The 16717-nt window shown below is 45.0% G+C and overlaps 2 protein-coding genes and 1 long non-coding RNA gene across 7 annotated transcripts in view; 1 reads left to right on the top strand and 2 right to left on the bottom strand.

Annotated features, from left to right (window-relative positions):
* Positions 1–12242, bottom strand: part of LOC121457019 (solute carrier family 22 member 21) — a 29187-nt gene extending 16945 nt beyond the window's left edge. Inside the window, exons 1-2 of the mRNA XM_041665645.1 lie at positions 11410–12242; positions 2132–2235 (exon numbers count right to left, since the gene is read on the bottom strand). Of these exons, the coding sequence (XP_041521579.1) occupies positions 2132–2235; positions 11410–11802 (497 nt within the window). The 5' untranslated portion in view covers positions 11803–12242. The remainder of the gene's footprint in view (positions 1–2131; positions 2236–11409) is intronic.
* Positions 11913–16380, top strand: LOC121457020. The gene is made up of 4 exons (XR_005975673.1): positions 11913–11951; positions 13688–13764; positions 14976–15141; positions 15811–16380. It is a non-coding gene; the product is annotated as an uncharacterized LOC121457020 (long non-coding RNA).
* The window catches only part of Slc22a4 (solute carrier family 22 member 4), a 57786-nt gene continuing 56378 nt past the window's right edge, over positions 15310–16717 (bottom strand). For all 5 annotated transcript variants that reach the window (XM_041665640.1, XM_041665642.1, XM_041665643.1 and 2 more), the window contains one exon: positions 15310–15839. In XM_041665640.1, coding sequence (XP_041521574.1) covers positions 15764–15839 — 76 coding nt within the window. In that variant the 3' untranslated portion in view covers positions 15310–15763. The remainder of the gene's footprint in view (positions 15840–16717) is intronic.

Below are 16717 nucleotides of genomic sequence, written 5' to 3'. Positions count from 1 at the left end.
TCAAGTCTTTCTGGGCCTCAGTATAACCAGATACTTGCCCCTATGTAACCTAACTATCATGTTTAACTTTCCCTTCCTATAGAATGGGAATAACAGTTCCTGCTTCAGAGGGTTGTAAGGATATGGTTCCCTCTTTGGCATTTAGGGTTTGCTGTATGTAGAACAGTGTTTGACACTCATTACATACTACATATTTGCTAAACCAATGAAAGCCATCTGTTGATGCTTGTTACTAGATTAAGAGAAACATCATTTTCCAGCAGGGTAATCCAGAGTTGGCAATCTATGGTCACAGCTTACTGACCTCTTTAGTTTTTAATTTTTCCTGTCTCTGTGAAATAGTGTTCCTCAGGGTAACAGCTGTTCTAGAACACACTGCTAGTCTCAAACTCAGAGAACCACCCATCTCTGCCTCCTCAAGTACTGAAGAAGTGTGCCACCACAACTGGCAGCCTACTGACCTCTTTAATGCACCCTGGTAGCTTTGAGTATTTTTGTTTTTAATCACTTGGTGACTCCTGAAAATAAATCTAATGAAATACACACTTACGTAAATTTTCATTAGCTGAGTGTGCTGGTACATTCTTTTATTTCTAGCATCAGGAAGGTGTGCGGGAGGAATGCCCCAAGTTTAATGTCATCCTGGCCTACATAACAAATACCAGGTCACGTAAGGCAAGAAAGACCTTATCTAAAGAAAAAAAAAAAGGACCCACAAAAAGCAAATGTAAGCCTCATGAATTCAGTTGGATCTCTGAAAGTAAAAGTGAGATTACACAGTTTTCTCCTGACCTCCAAATGCATGTTTTGGCATTCTGGCATACATACATCTCCTCCAATATATATACACAAATAATAAATAAAAACATACAAAACAACACACAAAGCCCCAAAATTTTGAGTAATGAAGTGACGATGCTCCATAGATAAAAATGTGTAATCATATCACATTGAGTGTATGTGACAGAGCAATGCAGCTTTACTTCCCAGACAGAATAACATTCTGTCTCTGCCTGGACTTTTCTCTGAGCTGGATGCTACTGGGTATAGAAGAATTCTATCGGAGCCACCATGGCCAAAGCTCCGGAGCAAGCCTCTCTTCTGACCTTCAGGAGTCTGTGATAGATCATAAAGCTCCAAGAAAGGGATATAGCATAATAGACCCTTCTGAGAACTTCACAAAAGCTACTGACCTTGATCAAACATAACAACAACTCTGCATCCCTAACCGTTTGCATATAATTTTATGAGTTGTTACTTTTGGCTTCTGAGACAGGTTCTCATTGAGTAGCCCAAGATGGCCTTGAACTCTCGCTCCTGTGGCCTCAGCCATCTGAATACTGGAATTACAGGTGTACACCACCACCCACTGCTTTAATTTCAAGTTTTTAAAAATTCTCTGAGCCATTGATATAACTCAGATAAAAGCTTTAAATCTGGCTGGGCGGTGGTGGCGTACGCCTTTAATTCCAGCACTCGGGAGGCAGAGGCAGGCGGATCTCTGGGAGTTCGAGGCCAGCCTAGTCTACAAGAGCTAGTTCTGGGACAGGCACCAAAGCTACAGAAAAACCAAAAAAAAATCTGTATAAATACCATGCTTGTAACAAATAACAATCATTATCCTGGTCATACAGTAAGAGCTATAATCACAGGCCACTTACCTAAGGGACACCAGAGTTCTGCTCCTCACACCACCAACTGACTGGTGAGATCTCAATCTTCTCTTACCTTCTCAGGGAGAAAGAATCCTATCTTTAGAATACAGAGGTGGGCACCATGGTTATTGCCTAGTGCTCTACAATACAGCACATCCACATGGATAGCAACAACCTCTCTTTCCCTTTTTTTTTCATACGAGAGTGCTATAATCTCCCAGGGAAAGGAGGCCACAGGTATATAGAAGTGAATCATGGCAAGGCAACTGGTCATTGGACCATGGGTACACATGGTTTCTCTGCTCAACAAGAACTGGGAAATTATATGAGAGGTTGGCCCATTTGGAAGTTGTTGGAAGTCCATGCTAGACATAGATGCTGCTGCTTCTGAAACAAATGGCCATAGTCTAAGAGAACACCATCAGCTAAAATCAAAGGAAAGGAACATACTCCTTGATCAGTACCAGACACCTTACCTGTCTGAGAGCTGTCCCGAAATGAAGGAGCCTAAGAGCACACCCACGTAAAAGAAGGAGGTGGTGAGAGGGCCTTTCCAGTCATCGTTACACACCAGGTTCCACTGTAGGAAAAGCAAAGTGATGCATCACTCACTTCTTTTCTGAAATGTAAGGTTTCTTGTTAAATGAACTGGAATACCCTGCATCCCTGAATGTTCTGAGTATATGTGCTCACTAACACAAGCAATGGCTCATCTGGGCAGCAATGCAGAGAAAGCAGGTGCCTCCCCGCCATCTTGTCTCTCATAGACTATTGCTTGCCTTCCACAGAGCCTGCTGCCTCCCCAGCACTCAGCAGAGGCTGGGAGAGTGCTGCTCTCACAGAGAATGTCTTCTAGGCTGGTGGCAGAGGAATAAACAGCTGGGCCTCTCTGCTGTCCTGGGTTCATGCAGTCTACCTGTACCTGGGTGTGAAGGGCAACCAACTGGCTGCCCATAAAGAACCTCCATTGCTGTCTCAGGCATACTACTAGCTCTTCACTTTGGAGTAACATGTACTTTAGGATGAGTTAGGATGGGTGGTGATCCCAACCCAGGGGATAATTGTGGATAGCTGATCTCCAAGTCAAAAAGGAAGCAGAGACCAGCAGGAGTCAAGCATGCTGAGCATCAGGACCTAGATGCTCTTGCTCCTCCAGGCTCCACCTGCCTTGGTGGTGCTAGCACCCAGATACTAGGTTCCTATAGTGACCACCATCCATATGTGACTGCTAAAGCCATATGAATGGTTTGAGTCCTAAAGCTGAAGGAGTCAATGATGGCAGGCAGAGGGTGAGCTTCTGTGAAGCTGTTTGTCATAGGTTACATTATGGCTATTGTCATTCTCAAATATGATAAAATGTATTACTTCTACTAAAACAAAGATGAAATGAGGGTAAGTTGCTGGATTGTGATGGTTTGTGACTGATACATCCATGCTAGACAAGAAATCCATTCAGAAGAAGATTGGGATGAAGCTGAGTTGGTAGAGTGCTTGACTAGCATACATGAAGCTCTGGTTCAATCCTTAGTATTGCACAAAGCATGTATGGTGATTCATGCGTATAATCCCAGCACTTGGGAAGAAGAATCAGAACGTCAACATTCAAGGTTGTTAATATCAAGGTTAATCTGGGCTACATCAGATCATGTCTTTTGTTAAAAAAAGGGAGGAAGATGTGGAGGAGGAATGGTAAAAAAGGAAAAGAATGTACCATATTTTCTTTATCCATTCTTCAGTTGTTTCCAGGTTCTGGCTACGACAAATAATGCTGCTATGAACAGCTGAGCAAAGTCCTTGTGATATGAGTGTTCCCTAAGCAATTCTGGATAGGTTGCTTGAACTTGCCTTCCCCTGTAATCAGATTGATGACTATCTTAATGGTCATAGAGCCTGAAGGAAGCAGATGCAGAGATTCACAGTGAAGTACTGGGCTGAGTTCCCAAAGTCTAGTCGAAGAGAGGGAGGAACAATAATATGAGCAAAGGATTCAAGACCATGATAGGGATACACACAGAAACAGCTTACCTGAGCTAGTGAGAGCTCACTGACTCTGGACTGACAGCAGGCTCAAACTAGGCCCTCTGAATGTGGGTGACAATTGTATGGCTGGAGCAGTCTGTAAGGGTACTGGCAGTGGGACCAAGAATTAGCCCTAGTGCTTGAATTGACTTTTTGGAGCCCATTTTCTTTAGAGGGATACCTTGCTCAGCCTAGATATAGTGGGGAGGGCCTTGGTCCTGTATGAAAGCCATGTGCCAGATTTTGTTGACTCCCCATGAGAAGCCTTATCTTCTCTGAGGAGTGACTAAGGGATGGGGTGGAGGAGAAGGTGGGGGAGCAGGAGGAGGGGAGGTGGTAGAAACTGGGATTGGTATGTAAAATGAGAAAAGATTATTTTAAAAAATAAATTTAGATTTAAAAAAAGGAAAAGAAAATGTACACAGGATTCTACAATTGAGTTCTAGAGTTGTGGACCTCAATAAGTCTCCCAAACACACTTTCAAGGCTGGATAGCATATAAAAGCAAGTCAAACTCATCTATAGGCAGGCATGGGAGCATCTTTCAGGCTTTCACTTCCGCTGCTTGATTTATCCTGTCCTTAGTCTGGGTAAGAGGTGAACTCAATGAAGTAACTATGCTGTCACCCACCACTGACAGTGTTGGGAGCATAGCATGAAGGTCCTTGTACCCACAGATAACCGGAGAAACCAGGAATGTTAAGCACACAGGATTGTTTTTCCAATAAGAAAGATGAAAAACCTCTTCTTCCATCCAGAAAGCTGAGACTTGCAAGCGATTAACTGCTTGGTGATTTGTGTTATCTGTCTGACCAGGTCATAGGCCATATCAAGCTCCTACAACTAGGACTGGAGGTGGCTAGTAATCTCAATGACCCTGATAGCCAGAGGCTCCCCCAGCTCCTACAACTAGGACTTGGGATGGCAAATAGCCCAAATGACATCTATGCTATCTATATGACAGAGTAGGCCAGACCCTTAGGCCCTTAAACTAGTACAAACAGCCTATCTCTAGAACCCATCTTCTTGGATGAAATGACTTGTACCCTGAGTTGCATTTCAACGTAATTGCTCTTCTTTGTACACTGGGAATTGTATTACACCAGGAAACTTTTCCCCAAAAATTGTACTAGGCTTAAATATATTGGGAATAAACCATCAAAGTCTGATCCAGTTTGATGAAGTCAATTTGAACTGGGTTTTCATTCTTATCTCTTTACAGGGTTTTCTTCCCTACCTGGACACCTACAGGGACTCCCACTGACAGTTCCTGATACCTCTCAGGGCCTGGCTTACATTAATATTTGTCTCCTACTGGCTATAGGGAGCCTGTGAATAGTCAGCTAAGGACAAGAGTTCTCAAAAGCACAGGGTGAGTCCCACCTATTCATTTACCTGCCAACCTTCATATCCAATGCAATAGGCATTTCGACTTGGCCTGAATTCTTGTTGGAGGGGTGGGATCATAGTCAAAGTTACGCATTCCTGCTTGATGAGCTTACACATGAACCTAGTATTCCTGTACTCATCTGGCTACTCAGCTATAACTAAAGCACTCGAAGGCTAGACCATCAATGCTTCTTCTACTTGGTAGGTGGCTCTGTAGTACTGGCCATGCATCAAGCATCATAGATGGAGAACTGGAAGAAGGGACCCAAACTTGGAGAATCGAGAACAGCTATGACCAGGGTCCACACTTCTTTCTAGTCAGAAATGTGTCTCTCTAGTAGTAGTGGGTTCAAGGGTATGTTAACATAGGTGCCAGAGCTCTCCAAACTGTCCACTTAGATAGACTCTTTATCTCAATTATGTCTCAATCACTGATGAGTTTTTTGTCAGAGGATCCCATGCCCTCTTTTGCCACTTCAAGCATGTGGTACTTCAAACACATGCATGCAGAATACTCACAAAGATAAATCTTTAAGAAAAAACAACAACTGTTGGGCTTTTATAAAAGAAGATATGGTTTTTTTATTATGTAATACATATGTAGTATATGTGCATGTATGTCTGTACAGGCCTTTATACCTACATACATGGAGACTAGAGGAGTATGTTGGTTATCCTGCTTTATTCCTTTGAGATGGGGTCTCTCACTAAACAGCATAGCTATGCTTGGCTCCCTCCACACTCTTGCTTTCTGAGCCAGGGCTTCGCTGTGGTCTCAAACTCAGAGAGCCACCGCCTCTGCCTCTTGGAGTGCTGATACTAAAGGTGTGCCCCACCACGCCCAGCTTTCTATTTGTCTTTTTAAAAATGATTTTAAAATTTTGTCTATGACTTTTTAAACTTTATGTGTTTATGTGAGTGTATGTCACATGTGTATACTTGCCTGTGTAGACCAAAAGGTACTGGATCCTCTGGAGCCAGAATAACAGGTGGTTGTGAATTGCCCATGGGTGCTAGAGACAGAACTCAGGTCCTCTGGATGAGCACAAAATGATATTTAACACTTAGACATCTCATAAGCCCCACACCCCTTTCCTGGTGTGGGACAATTGTCTGTATTCTGTCAATTATATTTTAAATAAACACTGATTGGCCAGTAGCCAGCAGGAAGTATAGGTGGGTCAATGAAAACAGGAGAATTCTGGGAAGAAGGAAGTCCTAATGTGCAGTCCTGGCCCAGCAATGGAACAAGCAAGATGTGATTGCCCCACCGAATAAGGCACCAAGTCACGTGGCTAACACAGACAAGAATAATGGGCTAATATAAGTTATAAGAGTTAATAAGAGCCTGAGCTAATGGGCCAATCAGTTTATAACTAATGTAGAACTCTGTGTGATTTCTTTGGGATTTAATGACTGTGGGAACCGGGCAGTATAGAAACCTCAGATAATACTTTCCTTCCTTTTTTCCTCCCTCCCTTCCTGCCTTTTTTCAATGTGGGAGCTGGGATCCAGTGTCAGCAAGCATACTTACCCTGAGTCACCTCTCAACTTAAAGAGGCACATCTCTACCTCATATATAATGAATATTCTTTTCAACAATGGGAAGAAAGGGGTGGGAGAAAGAGAGAGGAAGAGAGGGATGAATGGAGGGAGGAAGGGAGGGAGGGAGAAAGAGAGGATACAGTCTTCTGAGACTAAAATGTTCTTGCACCCATGAACCAGCTGGAAGAGAAAAGTGATAGGATCTATGACCAAGAGGCACAAGTCTCCCTGAGATGTACCTAGTGTGTCTGCATCAGTGACCAAGCACACTAGCAGGTCTCACTTCCTATTGATACTCATTAATCCCTAAAACATTGTGTTCTGTCCCCTACTACAATTAATGGTGAATCCTATTACAATTAATGGTGAGAGTTTATAGTCCCAACAATCAGGAATCTGAAGCAGAAAGATCACTTGTGGTCAGCCTAGTCACCTTAGCAAGACTCAATTTCACAAAATAAAATTGAAGAAGAAATTATAGTGGACCCTTGCTTCAGGGCTTTCAGGAAAGAGAAGTAGTACCTGCTCTAACAACCTCTGTCATGCCCACCATGCCCTGAACAGAGCAATGACCTGGGAACTAAATGATACATGGCTGAGTGGCTCAATGAATAAAAGGGCCACTGCCCTTAAACACCATCATTTCCTTTACAGTGTTTGCCCATCTGCACAGAGTACAGATGAGCACCAGACTTTCATCTGTAGGATGAATTCTTTTCTTTGCTCTATGACTCCTGACTGTGTCATTATTGAACCCTGACCCAGAGTGCTGGTTCTCAGTAAGAGAGGGCTCAGTGTCACTGCTCCCATCAGCTGTGTCTACTATGGCTGTGTGTGCACAAGAAGTTAGGGCCAGCAAGTGGCTTTGGTTTGCCATGTAGCTACCAAGGCAAAGATTAGTGTCTGTGGATCTCAGAAGTGGGCAGGGCGTGGGCAAGGGGGTGGCTAACACAGGTAAGCAGTAAGGTCCTGGCTCCAAGGTTCTCTGGTCTCTATTTTTCAGACTCATGCCAAACCCACCAACTAGGGTGCTAGGAGTTCTCATCCAGTGAGTTGTGGATAATGATGGGAAGAATTCCCATTTTCCAAGATGACCTAGGCAAGAAGCAAGACTGCTGGAAAAGCTAGTCTGGAACACCAGAGAACAAGTGGGAGTCCTGCTGATGCCTTGGCAAGAGACTCATGGAAAGCAGAGATGGGTATGGTGTAGGACAATGCAGAGCCATGCCAGACTTCAGCTGAAGGAGCCTGAACTCATAGGCACCAGAAAGCCATACAGAAATGTTTCTGCCTGCAGGCTTGGCAGGGTTTCTGTGAAACCACAGAGCAGGTGGCACAGCAATGTAAAAAACAGACAGGTTCTCAGAAGAAGGGGTAATCCTGGATCAGAAGTACAGCATGGTGGGTAGGAGTTGCCAAGTGTCCCAGAGATGAGTGAGGGGCAGGAAGAGGGGCCAGGCTACAAGCATGTAGCTCACCGAGCTTTCCTGAAATGTGGGCTCCAAAGCTCTCCAACCTCATAGAAGGGATCTCCTTTTTTTGGCCAACCCCACTGCCTGGTTTTCAACACACAAAAAGCCAAGTGGGGGAGGAGGGGAGAATCACATTTTCCTGAAAGCATTCCAGGCAATCTTGTAGCTCCTCAAGCTTATCTTGTGTCTATCAGTTAGTTCTTAAGCATTGTAAAAAGTCTCATAAATTATTTACCCAATCATCCAATAAAGATATTTCAATAAAAAATCTCCCTTATCCAGTACCCTGTCAAGATTCATGGAGAAATAGAAATCTAATCTATTGCAAAGTTTAGTATATCATGCATAAAATTTAACTCAAAAGTGAAAGAAGAGAAGGAAGAGAAGAAGAAGAAGGAGGAAGAGAAGGAGGAGGAAGACAAGAAGGAGGAGGAAGAGAAGAAGAAAGGAAGAAGAAAAGGAGGAATAGGAATAGAAGGAGGAGAAGGAAGAGAAGAAGGAGAATGAGAAAGAGAAGGAGAAGGAAAAAGAGAAGGAGAAGGAAGACAAGGAGGAAGAGAAGAATAAAGAGGAGAAAAGGAGAAGGAGGAGGAGGAAGAAGAAAAGGAGGAGGAAGAGAAGGAGGAAGAGAAAGAGGAAGAGAAGGAGGAGGAAGAGAAGGAAGAGGAAGAGAAGGAGGAGGAGTAAGGGAAGAAGGAGGAAGAGAAAGAGAAAGAGGAGGAGAAGGAGGAGGAGAATAATTATTCAATACTAGTGTACTTAAAAGACATCTACTTTGATTTGGGATAGAGGGCAGGCTTAGAGACATTTAGCAGGCAGGGGACTGACTAGCTGCTGTGGTCAGCAGGCTAGGTGTGGGTTGAAAGAGATCAGGTCTTGGAAAAAGTCATCAGAATGTTAAAGCAGCAGCTTTCAACAGCAGTTGCTCATCTAAGAGGACAAGCCTTGAACTTCAAGTCAGGCATTCCAGTATTCCCAAACAAAAGAGCTAAGTAAAGTATTAAACTCGCCTCCCGCAAAGACTGCTGACCTGTAAGTAGGTGAAAGGGCATACAGCTCTTACGAAACTGCTAAGACAGCTCAATAACATCCAGATCCATTGGGAAAAAAAAAAAAAGACACGATGACATTGGCAGCAGCGGTAGGTCAAAAGGATCTGGACTTTTGCTGCTTAGTTTTCCTCTGGGGAGCTCACCAGTACTGCGTCCACCCTAGGCAGCAAGCAGCGTGACAGTGAGTGAGGGCAAGTGACACAAGTGACCCAGTACCCTCAAGGTCAGGGTAAAAGTTCAAGAGATGTCAGTAAGTCCCTTCAGATTTCAACTGCCCATCTCTGGGCAGCCAGAAACAGATCTGAGGAATGGGTGTCACCCAGTAGCCTCTGTCAGATCCCACTTGCTTCCACGCACTGTGAGTTTGGAGACCAGGATGTGGAGCAACTGAGAATCTCTTCTCTGTGGACTCATAGATCAAAAGCACTAATCAACTTAGTCAGTACTGGCTTTTTGTTTTGTTTTTGCTTTGTGTAGGCCTGGATGTCCTGGGACTCACTGTGTAGACCAGGCTGGCCTGGAACTCATTGTGTAGACCAGGCTGGCCTGGAACTCACAGAGATCCGCCTGCCTCTGCCTCCCGAGTGCTAGGATTAAAGACATGTGCCACCACGGCCTGGCTAGCTTTTACTCTAACTACTTACTTAGGTAGCAGGTTTGGCACAGGTTTTGGAGACATCAACTCTCAACCTTTCAAAGAAATCAGGCACTGATTTTTGCAGGGATGCTCTCAGACTCTACCCTTGAAGGGTCACAACCCCCTGAAGCAACATACCTGGGAGCCTCCATAAGGAGGGAAGCTCAGTCTCTGGCCTCCAGGAGGCTTAGATGCCATACATGGATGGACCCCTAGCTTTTCCTTATTGCTATTGCTTTACATCCTCTTCTAACCATTTCTTGCTCTTGGATCTGGACCTAATGGCTAGGTTCACCAAGAAGTTATCTCCTCCAGGAGGCCTAACTGATCAATCCCTATCCCTGACATTCAGTGACCCTGATGCCCAACGGCATCACATAGGGCTCTTTCATTGTTCTGCATACTTAGTACTGCTGAGAGCCCAGGAAATGACAATTGGTGCCTAAGTCCCCAAAACACATCCACATGCACCGTTAAACAGCTTTCACAACTCCAGCTTAGAGACTCCAATGGGTAAGACAGAGTCACCGAAGAATAAAGAGCAGGGGGTTGAGGATTTAGGTTTCCATCATTCTCCACATGAAGGCTACATGCCATAATTAAACCCCACCAGTGCTCTTGTCTCAGAATACTGTGGAAAGGACTCCATATAAAGTCACTTATAATAGCCAGGCAGTGGTGTCATGCCTTTAATTTCAGCACTTGGGAGGTAGAGGCAGGTGGATCTCTGTGAGTTCGAGGCCAGCCTGGTCTAAAAGAGCTGCTTCCAGGACAGGCACCAAAGCTACAGAGAAACCTAGTCTCAGAAAACAAAACAAAACAAAACAAAACAAAAAAACAAAAACAAACCCAGAAGAAGGAAAAGTAAGAGCTAATTCTAGGACAGGCTCCAAAGACAAGGAAACCTGGTCTCAATCCCCCTCACAAAAGTCACCCTGAATAGATCTTCAGACCCAGGGGTCCTTAAGAAATAGCAATCCTCTGGTCTACAAGAGCTAGTTCCAGGACAAGGCTCTACAGCCACAGAGAAAAACCCTGTCTCAAAAAACCAAAACCAACCAACCAACCAACCAAACAAAAAACCCCAATTTCTTATGGGGCATCTTTCCTCTTTCATGGGGAATCCTCATGGGGCATCTCTCACGGGGCATCTCTCATGGGGCATCTCTTGAGGCGTTTCTCATGGGGCAGGATGAGACTTCATTTGGGGTGAGGATGGGTGAAGGAAGGAGAGTAACTAGAGAAAAGGAAGAGAGTTTGGGACACATGCTTCCTTAACTTAGAAAAGTTCTGCTGAACATCCCTTTCTGAACACAGACGCTGAGAAGGAGGCACTTCCCTGGACCAAGTCCTAGGCTCCTCTGGATCACATCACTAGACAAAGTCGCACCACTCAGAGCCTTAGGGCTTCTAGAAGCAGGACCTTCTGGACTTCATCTTCAATGTGGCTCTAAGGACGGATGGCCAGCCTGACACTTGTGCTCTGAGGGACATACCGTGGCTAGAAGTCATTTCATAAATCTGTGTTCCTGGGCGTCCTGACTGGAGGATGCCCATCACCAGGGAGCCTGTTCCTTGAACGAAGGACTACAAGAGCCACCCCTGGTATCACCAGACCCTCACAGGGGGCTGCCACCTACCTCGGTCACGATGGTAGACAGGAAGATGTCCTTGCTGTACTCCCAGCCATCCAGGCAGCTCTCCTGCTCCAGCTGCTCCAGGTCCACGTCCTGTACCGGCTCCAATCCTAGTGCGGAGAAGTTGGCGATAGTAGCCAGTCGGTAGCGGCGACATTTCTGGGGCACCTGTCGTCCGTTCTTCGTCTCCAACGGGATACTGCGGTTGCGCCACGCGCTGCTCAGGTTCACAGTGTCCGGTATGCGGCAACGGTGCTCCGGGATCGCTGTCAGGAACACGGCTGACAAACCAGTGAAGCCATTGGGGATGATGCTGGCGCTGAGGAGGAAGAAGATGAGGCGCTGGAAGGGGCCCCACTCGCCCAGGAAGGCGGTCAGGTCATCGTAGGCTGACATACAGTCCTTAGTCGCTCACAGAGTCAGGCGGAGAACCTGAAGACAGCCCGGCGCAGGGGGCGGGGCACAGTGTACAGTGCGCGTGCGTGCGTGCGTGCGGAGCACCAGCCGCGGACCGCTTTTGCTGACCTTTACCAAGGGACAAGCTCGTGAGTTCCTCTCGCTGCCTCAGACCCGCCAGCGCCAATCATACCTAGGCGTGAGGCCATGACGGGCTCTGGGTCTGGGCTTAGGCCACAGGGCCCGCCTCGCGGGTCAGCTCTGAGGCACGCCGTAGTGGGAAGGCGTAGGAGGCTAGGTGACCCGCGGTGGGGCGCCCGACCCGGCCCAGGACTCCGAGCTGGCTGGGCAGTGCAGAAGCGGGTCGGAGCCTGGCTTCAGAATTGGGCGGGTGGTGAAGGGCAGCCCTGAGCTGAGGTCTCCTCAAGAGTGGGCGCGGGCCGCTGGGGGCGGGGCCTCTGTAGCTTCCCGCCTCCGCTGGGTAAGGGGGCGGGACTTCTGAGGCCACACCCTCGAGTAGGGCCCCTTTAGGGACTTGGGGACCAGGCTGGATGTTCAGTGGGGGAAGGCTTAGATATTAAGTATTAAATAGCCTACCCTCTTAACTTTAGTTGTGTCCCGCCGAGAGTCTGCTCCTTCAGAGGACTTGAGTTCGATTCCCAGCACACAACGATGGCTTACAACCTTCTGTAACTTCAGTATCAGGGGAATGAAAGTCCTTTTCTCCCCTACTGGACACCAGGCACACGCGTGGTGCACAAAGACACATGCGGGCAAAATGCCCATTCACATAAAATAAAATTATAATATTCACTGAAATGATTGAGACAGATTTTGAGACCGTGGTCATGAGGCTGCGAACAATGAACTTTAGTTTTCCGATTTCTTTCTGTGCTTTATGTTCTTTTTTTTTTAAATTGATCTTAAATTTGTTTTTTTTTAATATTTATTTATTTATTATGTATACAGTATTCTGTCTGCATGTATGCCTGCAGGCCAGAAGAGGGCACCAGACCTCATTACAGATGGTTGTGAGCCACCATGTGGTTGCTGGGAATTGAACTCAGGACCTTTGGAAGAGCAGGCAATGCTCTTAACCACTGAGCCATCTCTCCAGCCCATGTGCTTTATGTTCTTAAGAAATCATTCTTTCATCAAATTGATTTAAGCAAGTGTAAAAAATTAGCTTCAAGAATAAGGATCTTAGTCTACGGTTAAACCCTCTGATTAGTTATTTTTACAGTTAACTCAGGAGCTGACTGGTAAAAATATCAAACAAAGAAAAAAACCTGCCAGGTTTGGTGGCAGGGCCCTTTAATCCTAGCACTAGGAAGACAGAAGGAGGAGGATCTCTGTGGATTTGAGGCCAGCCAGGGATACACAATGAAACACAGCGTCAAAACAAATAACCTCACAATGAAAGCCATTATTTTGTGCAGATGATATTTCCTGAAATTAGAAAAAGTTCGAGCATAAAAATAGTAATTGTGTGATTCTAAAGTAATATTTTTTATTTATATCTATGAAATGGAGCCTGCTGTGTTGACCTGATTTTTTTCTACCACTTTGACCCCAAATGACCACCAGTCTCTTTCCCTCAAGTAGCAGGGACAACAGGTGCGCACAACAGGTGTACATTATAATTAAAATTGTTTTGGTAGCCCTTGTATTAGTAACATTTCCTGTTGCTGAGACAAAATGCTGGAGAAAACCAGTTGAAGGAGGGAAGGAAGGGTTGGTTTGTTTGGGCTCATGGTTGCGGGTGGAGTCAGTCACTCTGGGAAAGCATGGTGGCAGGAGTACGAGGCTGCTTGTCACCTGTCCTCAGTCAGGAAGCCAGGAGTGATAAATACTGGTGCTCAGCTGTCTTCTCCCTTTTATTTAGTCCCGGATCCCAGGCCTGCCCACTGTTAAGGTTCGTCTTTCCGGCTCAGCTAACCCAGTCTAGAAACTTCCTCACAGGTATGCCTAGAGGTGTCTCTCTTAGATGATTCTAGATGCCATAGAGTTGACAACATTTAACCATCACAATTAAAATTAACCATATGAATACAATTAATACATATTAATTAATACAAGTTAATACATATTAATTTCAAGATTTAATAAATGAAAAATCTACCTGGTTAAACTCAAATTTTAGATAAAGAAGAAACAATTTTAATTATAATTATGTCCCCCGAAGGGAGGGATAAGTGAAATTGAGTTGTCAGTGGGTGTCCTGGGCTCTACCTGGCAATGCTGCATATTAAAAATTTTTAGAGCTGGGGTGGGGCTGTAGTGTGAATTCTAATTGGTTTTAATAATTAAACTTGGAGTCAGATATGGGGCAAGTACTGAAAGATCAGAGAAGTAAAGGAGCCAGCCACTAAAGGGACTTCTTACCTCTACTGAATTCTCAGACAGAAGGGGCTGAGCTCCTGTCTCCTACTGCCTTTTATTTCTCTCTCCACCCAGCCATATCACTTTGTTTCCACCTCCTTAGTGCTGGGATGAAAGGCATGAGATTCCAAGTGCTGGAATCAAAGGTGTGTACCACCACTCCCTGGTTAACTAGTGGCTAGCTCTGCCCTCGGATCTTCAGGCAAGCTTTATCTGTTAGAGCACATACAAAATATCAGCACGTGTGGCTCAGTGGGAGAGTGCTTGCCTTGCATGCTCCAGGCGCTGCGTTTGATCCCACCACTGTAAAAAAAATGTATGAAATAACTTGTAATAATATATTTAACCCCATGTATCTGAAATGTTATCATTTCATCATAAATTGGCATAGAGAGTATTGAAATGCATTTGATTCTTATCAAAAACCATTAATCCCTATTTCTCATACTTAGTCTTAAGACTTCAGTGTGCATTTTACAGGACATTTCAACTGAATCTAGTGACATGCTCATTTAAATACTTAGCAGCTACTTCTAGTTAGTGGCTACCTTAGTGGATAGTATAATTTTAAGGCCTTTAAAATTTTGGGTCTGCTAATAGTTTGAACATTACAAGATGTTCCTATTTTATGAAAATTTCTTTCAGTGTTTTTTGTTCTTTTCTCTTGTGTTTTTTTTTGGGGGGGGGTGTTGGATTTTTTTGGTTCTGGAGATTTAACCCAGCGCCTGTGCGTGCTAGTGTTTTTAATAGTCATGGTTATATTTTATAAAGGCTACATTCAACCTTCCTAGGTTTTGACACCACATTCTCATGCCCCGTCATCGCTTTGCTAACTGAGCCATGCCCTCAGATCTGGAAAGACTTCTTTGTCTGCATTGGTGCTATGATCAGCTGATACGTGTGAAGACAGTGTTCTGCAGAGTGTGCAGATCAATGGATGAACTGTACATCTATTTGGTATGACTCTTTAGCACAGGGTGACAACTACACATCAAAGGCTCAGGACCTACTATCCAAGGATCATTTGGCTACAGAAACTCCTCTCATCTTGAACATGCTGGATCATCTCTGCCCTTACACACACAGACACATAAACACACAAACACTGTTACCATCAAGTAGTTGTGATAATACAATCAATTTTATTTGGATAGCATTTTGGAAATGTGTGTTAATCTTCATATGGATTTTGCCAGTCCGTGACTAACACCTTTTCAAGAAAAATCTTACAAACCTATGTCTCTGACTAGTTAGTGGTCAAGACACTTTAGAAATGTTTGTTCTTAAAAACAAGAAGGTTATCTGGAAGAGTGGGCCAGAGTTTAGAGGACACCATGCCTTTCTCCACAAGTCCAGCTTAACACCTATGTTCCTGTTAGTCCCTTTCAGCAGTAAAGGCTTGGATTTGGTTTGTTTTGTTGAGGCAGGGTTGCTTGTGGTCCAGGCTGATCTGGCACTCCTGACCTTGAATTCCTGATCCTCCTGCCCCCCTCTACACGCTGGGATTACAGGTGTGTTCCATCACCCCCGGGTCATCTCACGTCTGTGTCTCAGGTTGCCAAGTGCAGGGGATCCCTTATTAAAATGCAGTGATCAGAACCTTGGGGTTTTCTTCTCTGTCCACAGAGGCTGCTGGTTTTTTCCCACATCTGAACCTGAAAAGAAAACAATGGCAGAAGAAAATTAGACAGTTAAGACTCTTCTCCTTAAAACACCAGACTGACATCGGAAAACATTTCCCCATTCGACCAGGGAAAAACCTGTGAATTCTAACTAAAGAACCTAACAGGTGCAGACCTCATGACTTAGGATTTATTTGAGCTACTTTCTTGATTAAACACAAAACCTAGAATCTAAGCTCTCCAGTTTCCATGAAGAAAGGATTGAAGGGTAGCAGGAAGTTCATGGCAATACTGAAGGATTATCATGAAGAATTATAATGATTAAATGAATTACCAAATGCAGGTATCTGTTCAAATTTGTGACAGACCAGTATCTACACATACGGACTTAGCTTTATTATGGTCTGCCACGGCTAACACTTTATCTCACAGAACCCCCAGGCAGTCACATAAATATTCCCATGTAATAAATGGGAAGGCCGACGGCTGAGAAGACAAATACTTTCCCCATTAGTTAATTTACGCCATAAGTTGGGAATTTGGAGCCAGGCCGATGCAGCTCAGAGTCTCAGTTTCTCCATCTAGCCGCTGAGCTTTACTCCTGTTTGGGCTTTGCCTCTGGGTCCTGGCACGGAGCTCCCGAATCTCTTGTGGTTTCCTGAGTTCTATGAGGAGCGCTTAGCTAGCACAGCATGGGGACAGGCTGCCAGAAGGAAGAAGCCTTCATCTAAGAGCACAGACCTTTGTGGCTTTGCTCTCTCAGCCTCTGCAGAGAAGGGCAGGGTGGGGATAGAGTGATCAATCAAGCGCACAGGATGGAGAATCTGCATCCGGTGGGGTTTGGGGAGCTCCTGAACCATGGCCTGCCTCTGCTGTCAGGGGAGCAGTAGCCCCACACTCAGGGTTTCCAG

The sequence above is a fragment of the Microtus oregoni genome, unplaced genomic scaffold (genome assembly GCF_018167655.1).
Source record: "Microtus oregoni isolate MIOR12 unplaced genomic scaffold, Mior012 000015F_ref0000493, whole genome shotgun sequence".
Lineage (NCBI taxonomy): Eukaryota > Metazoa > Chordata > Mammalia > Rodentia > Cricetidae > Microtus > Microtus oregoni.
This window is presented reverse-complemented; position numbering and strand designations above follow the sequence as displayed.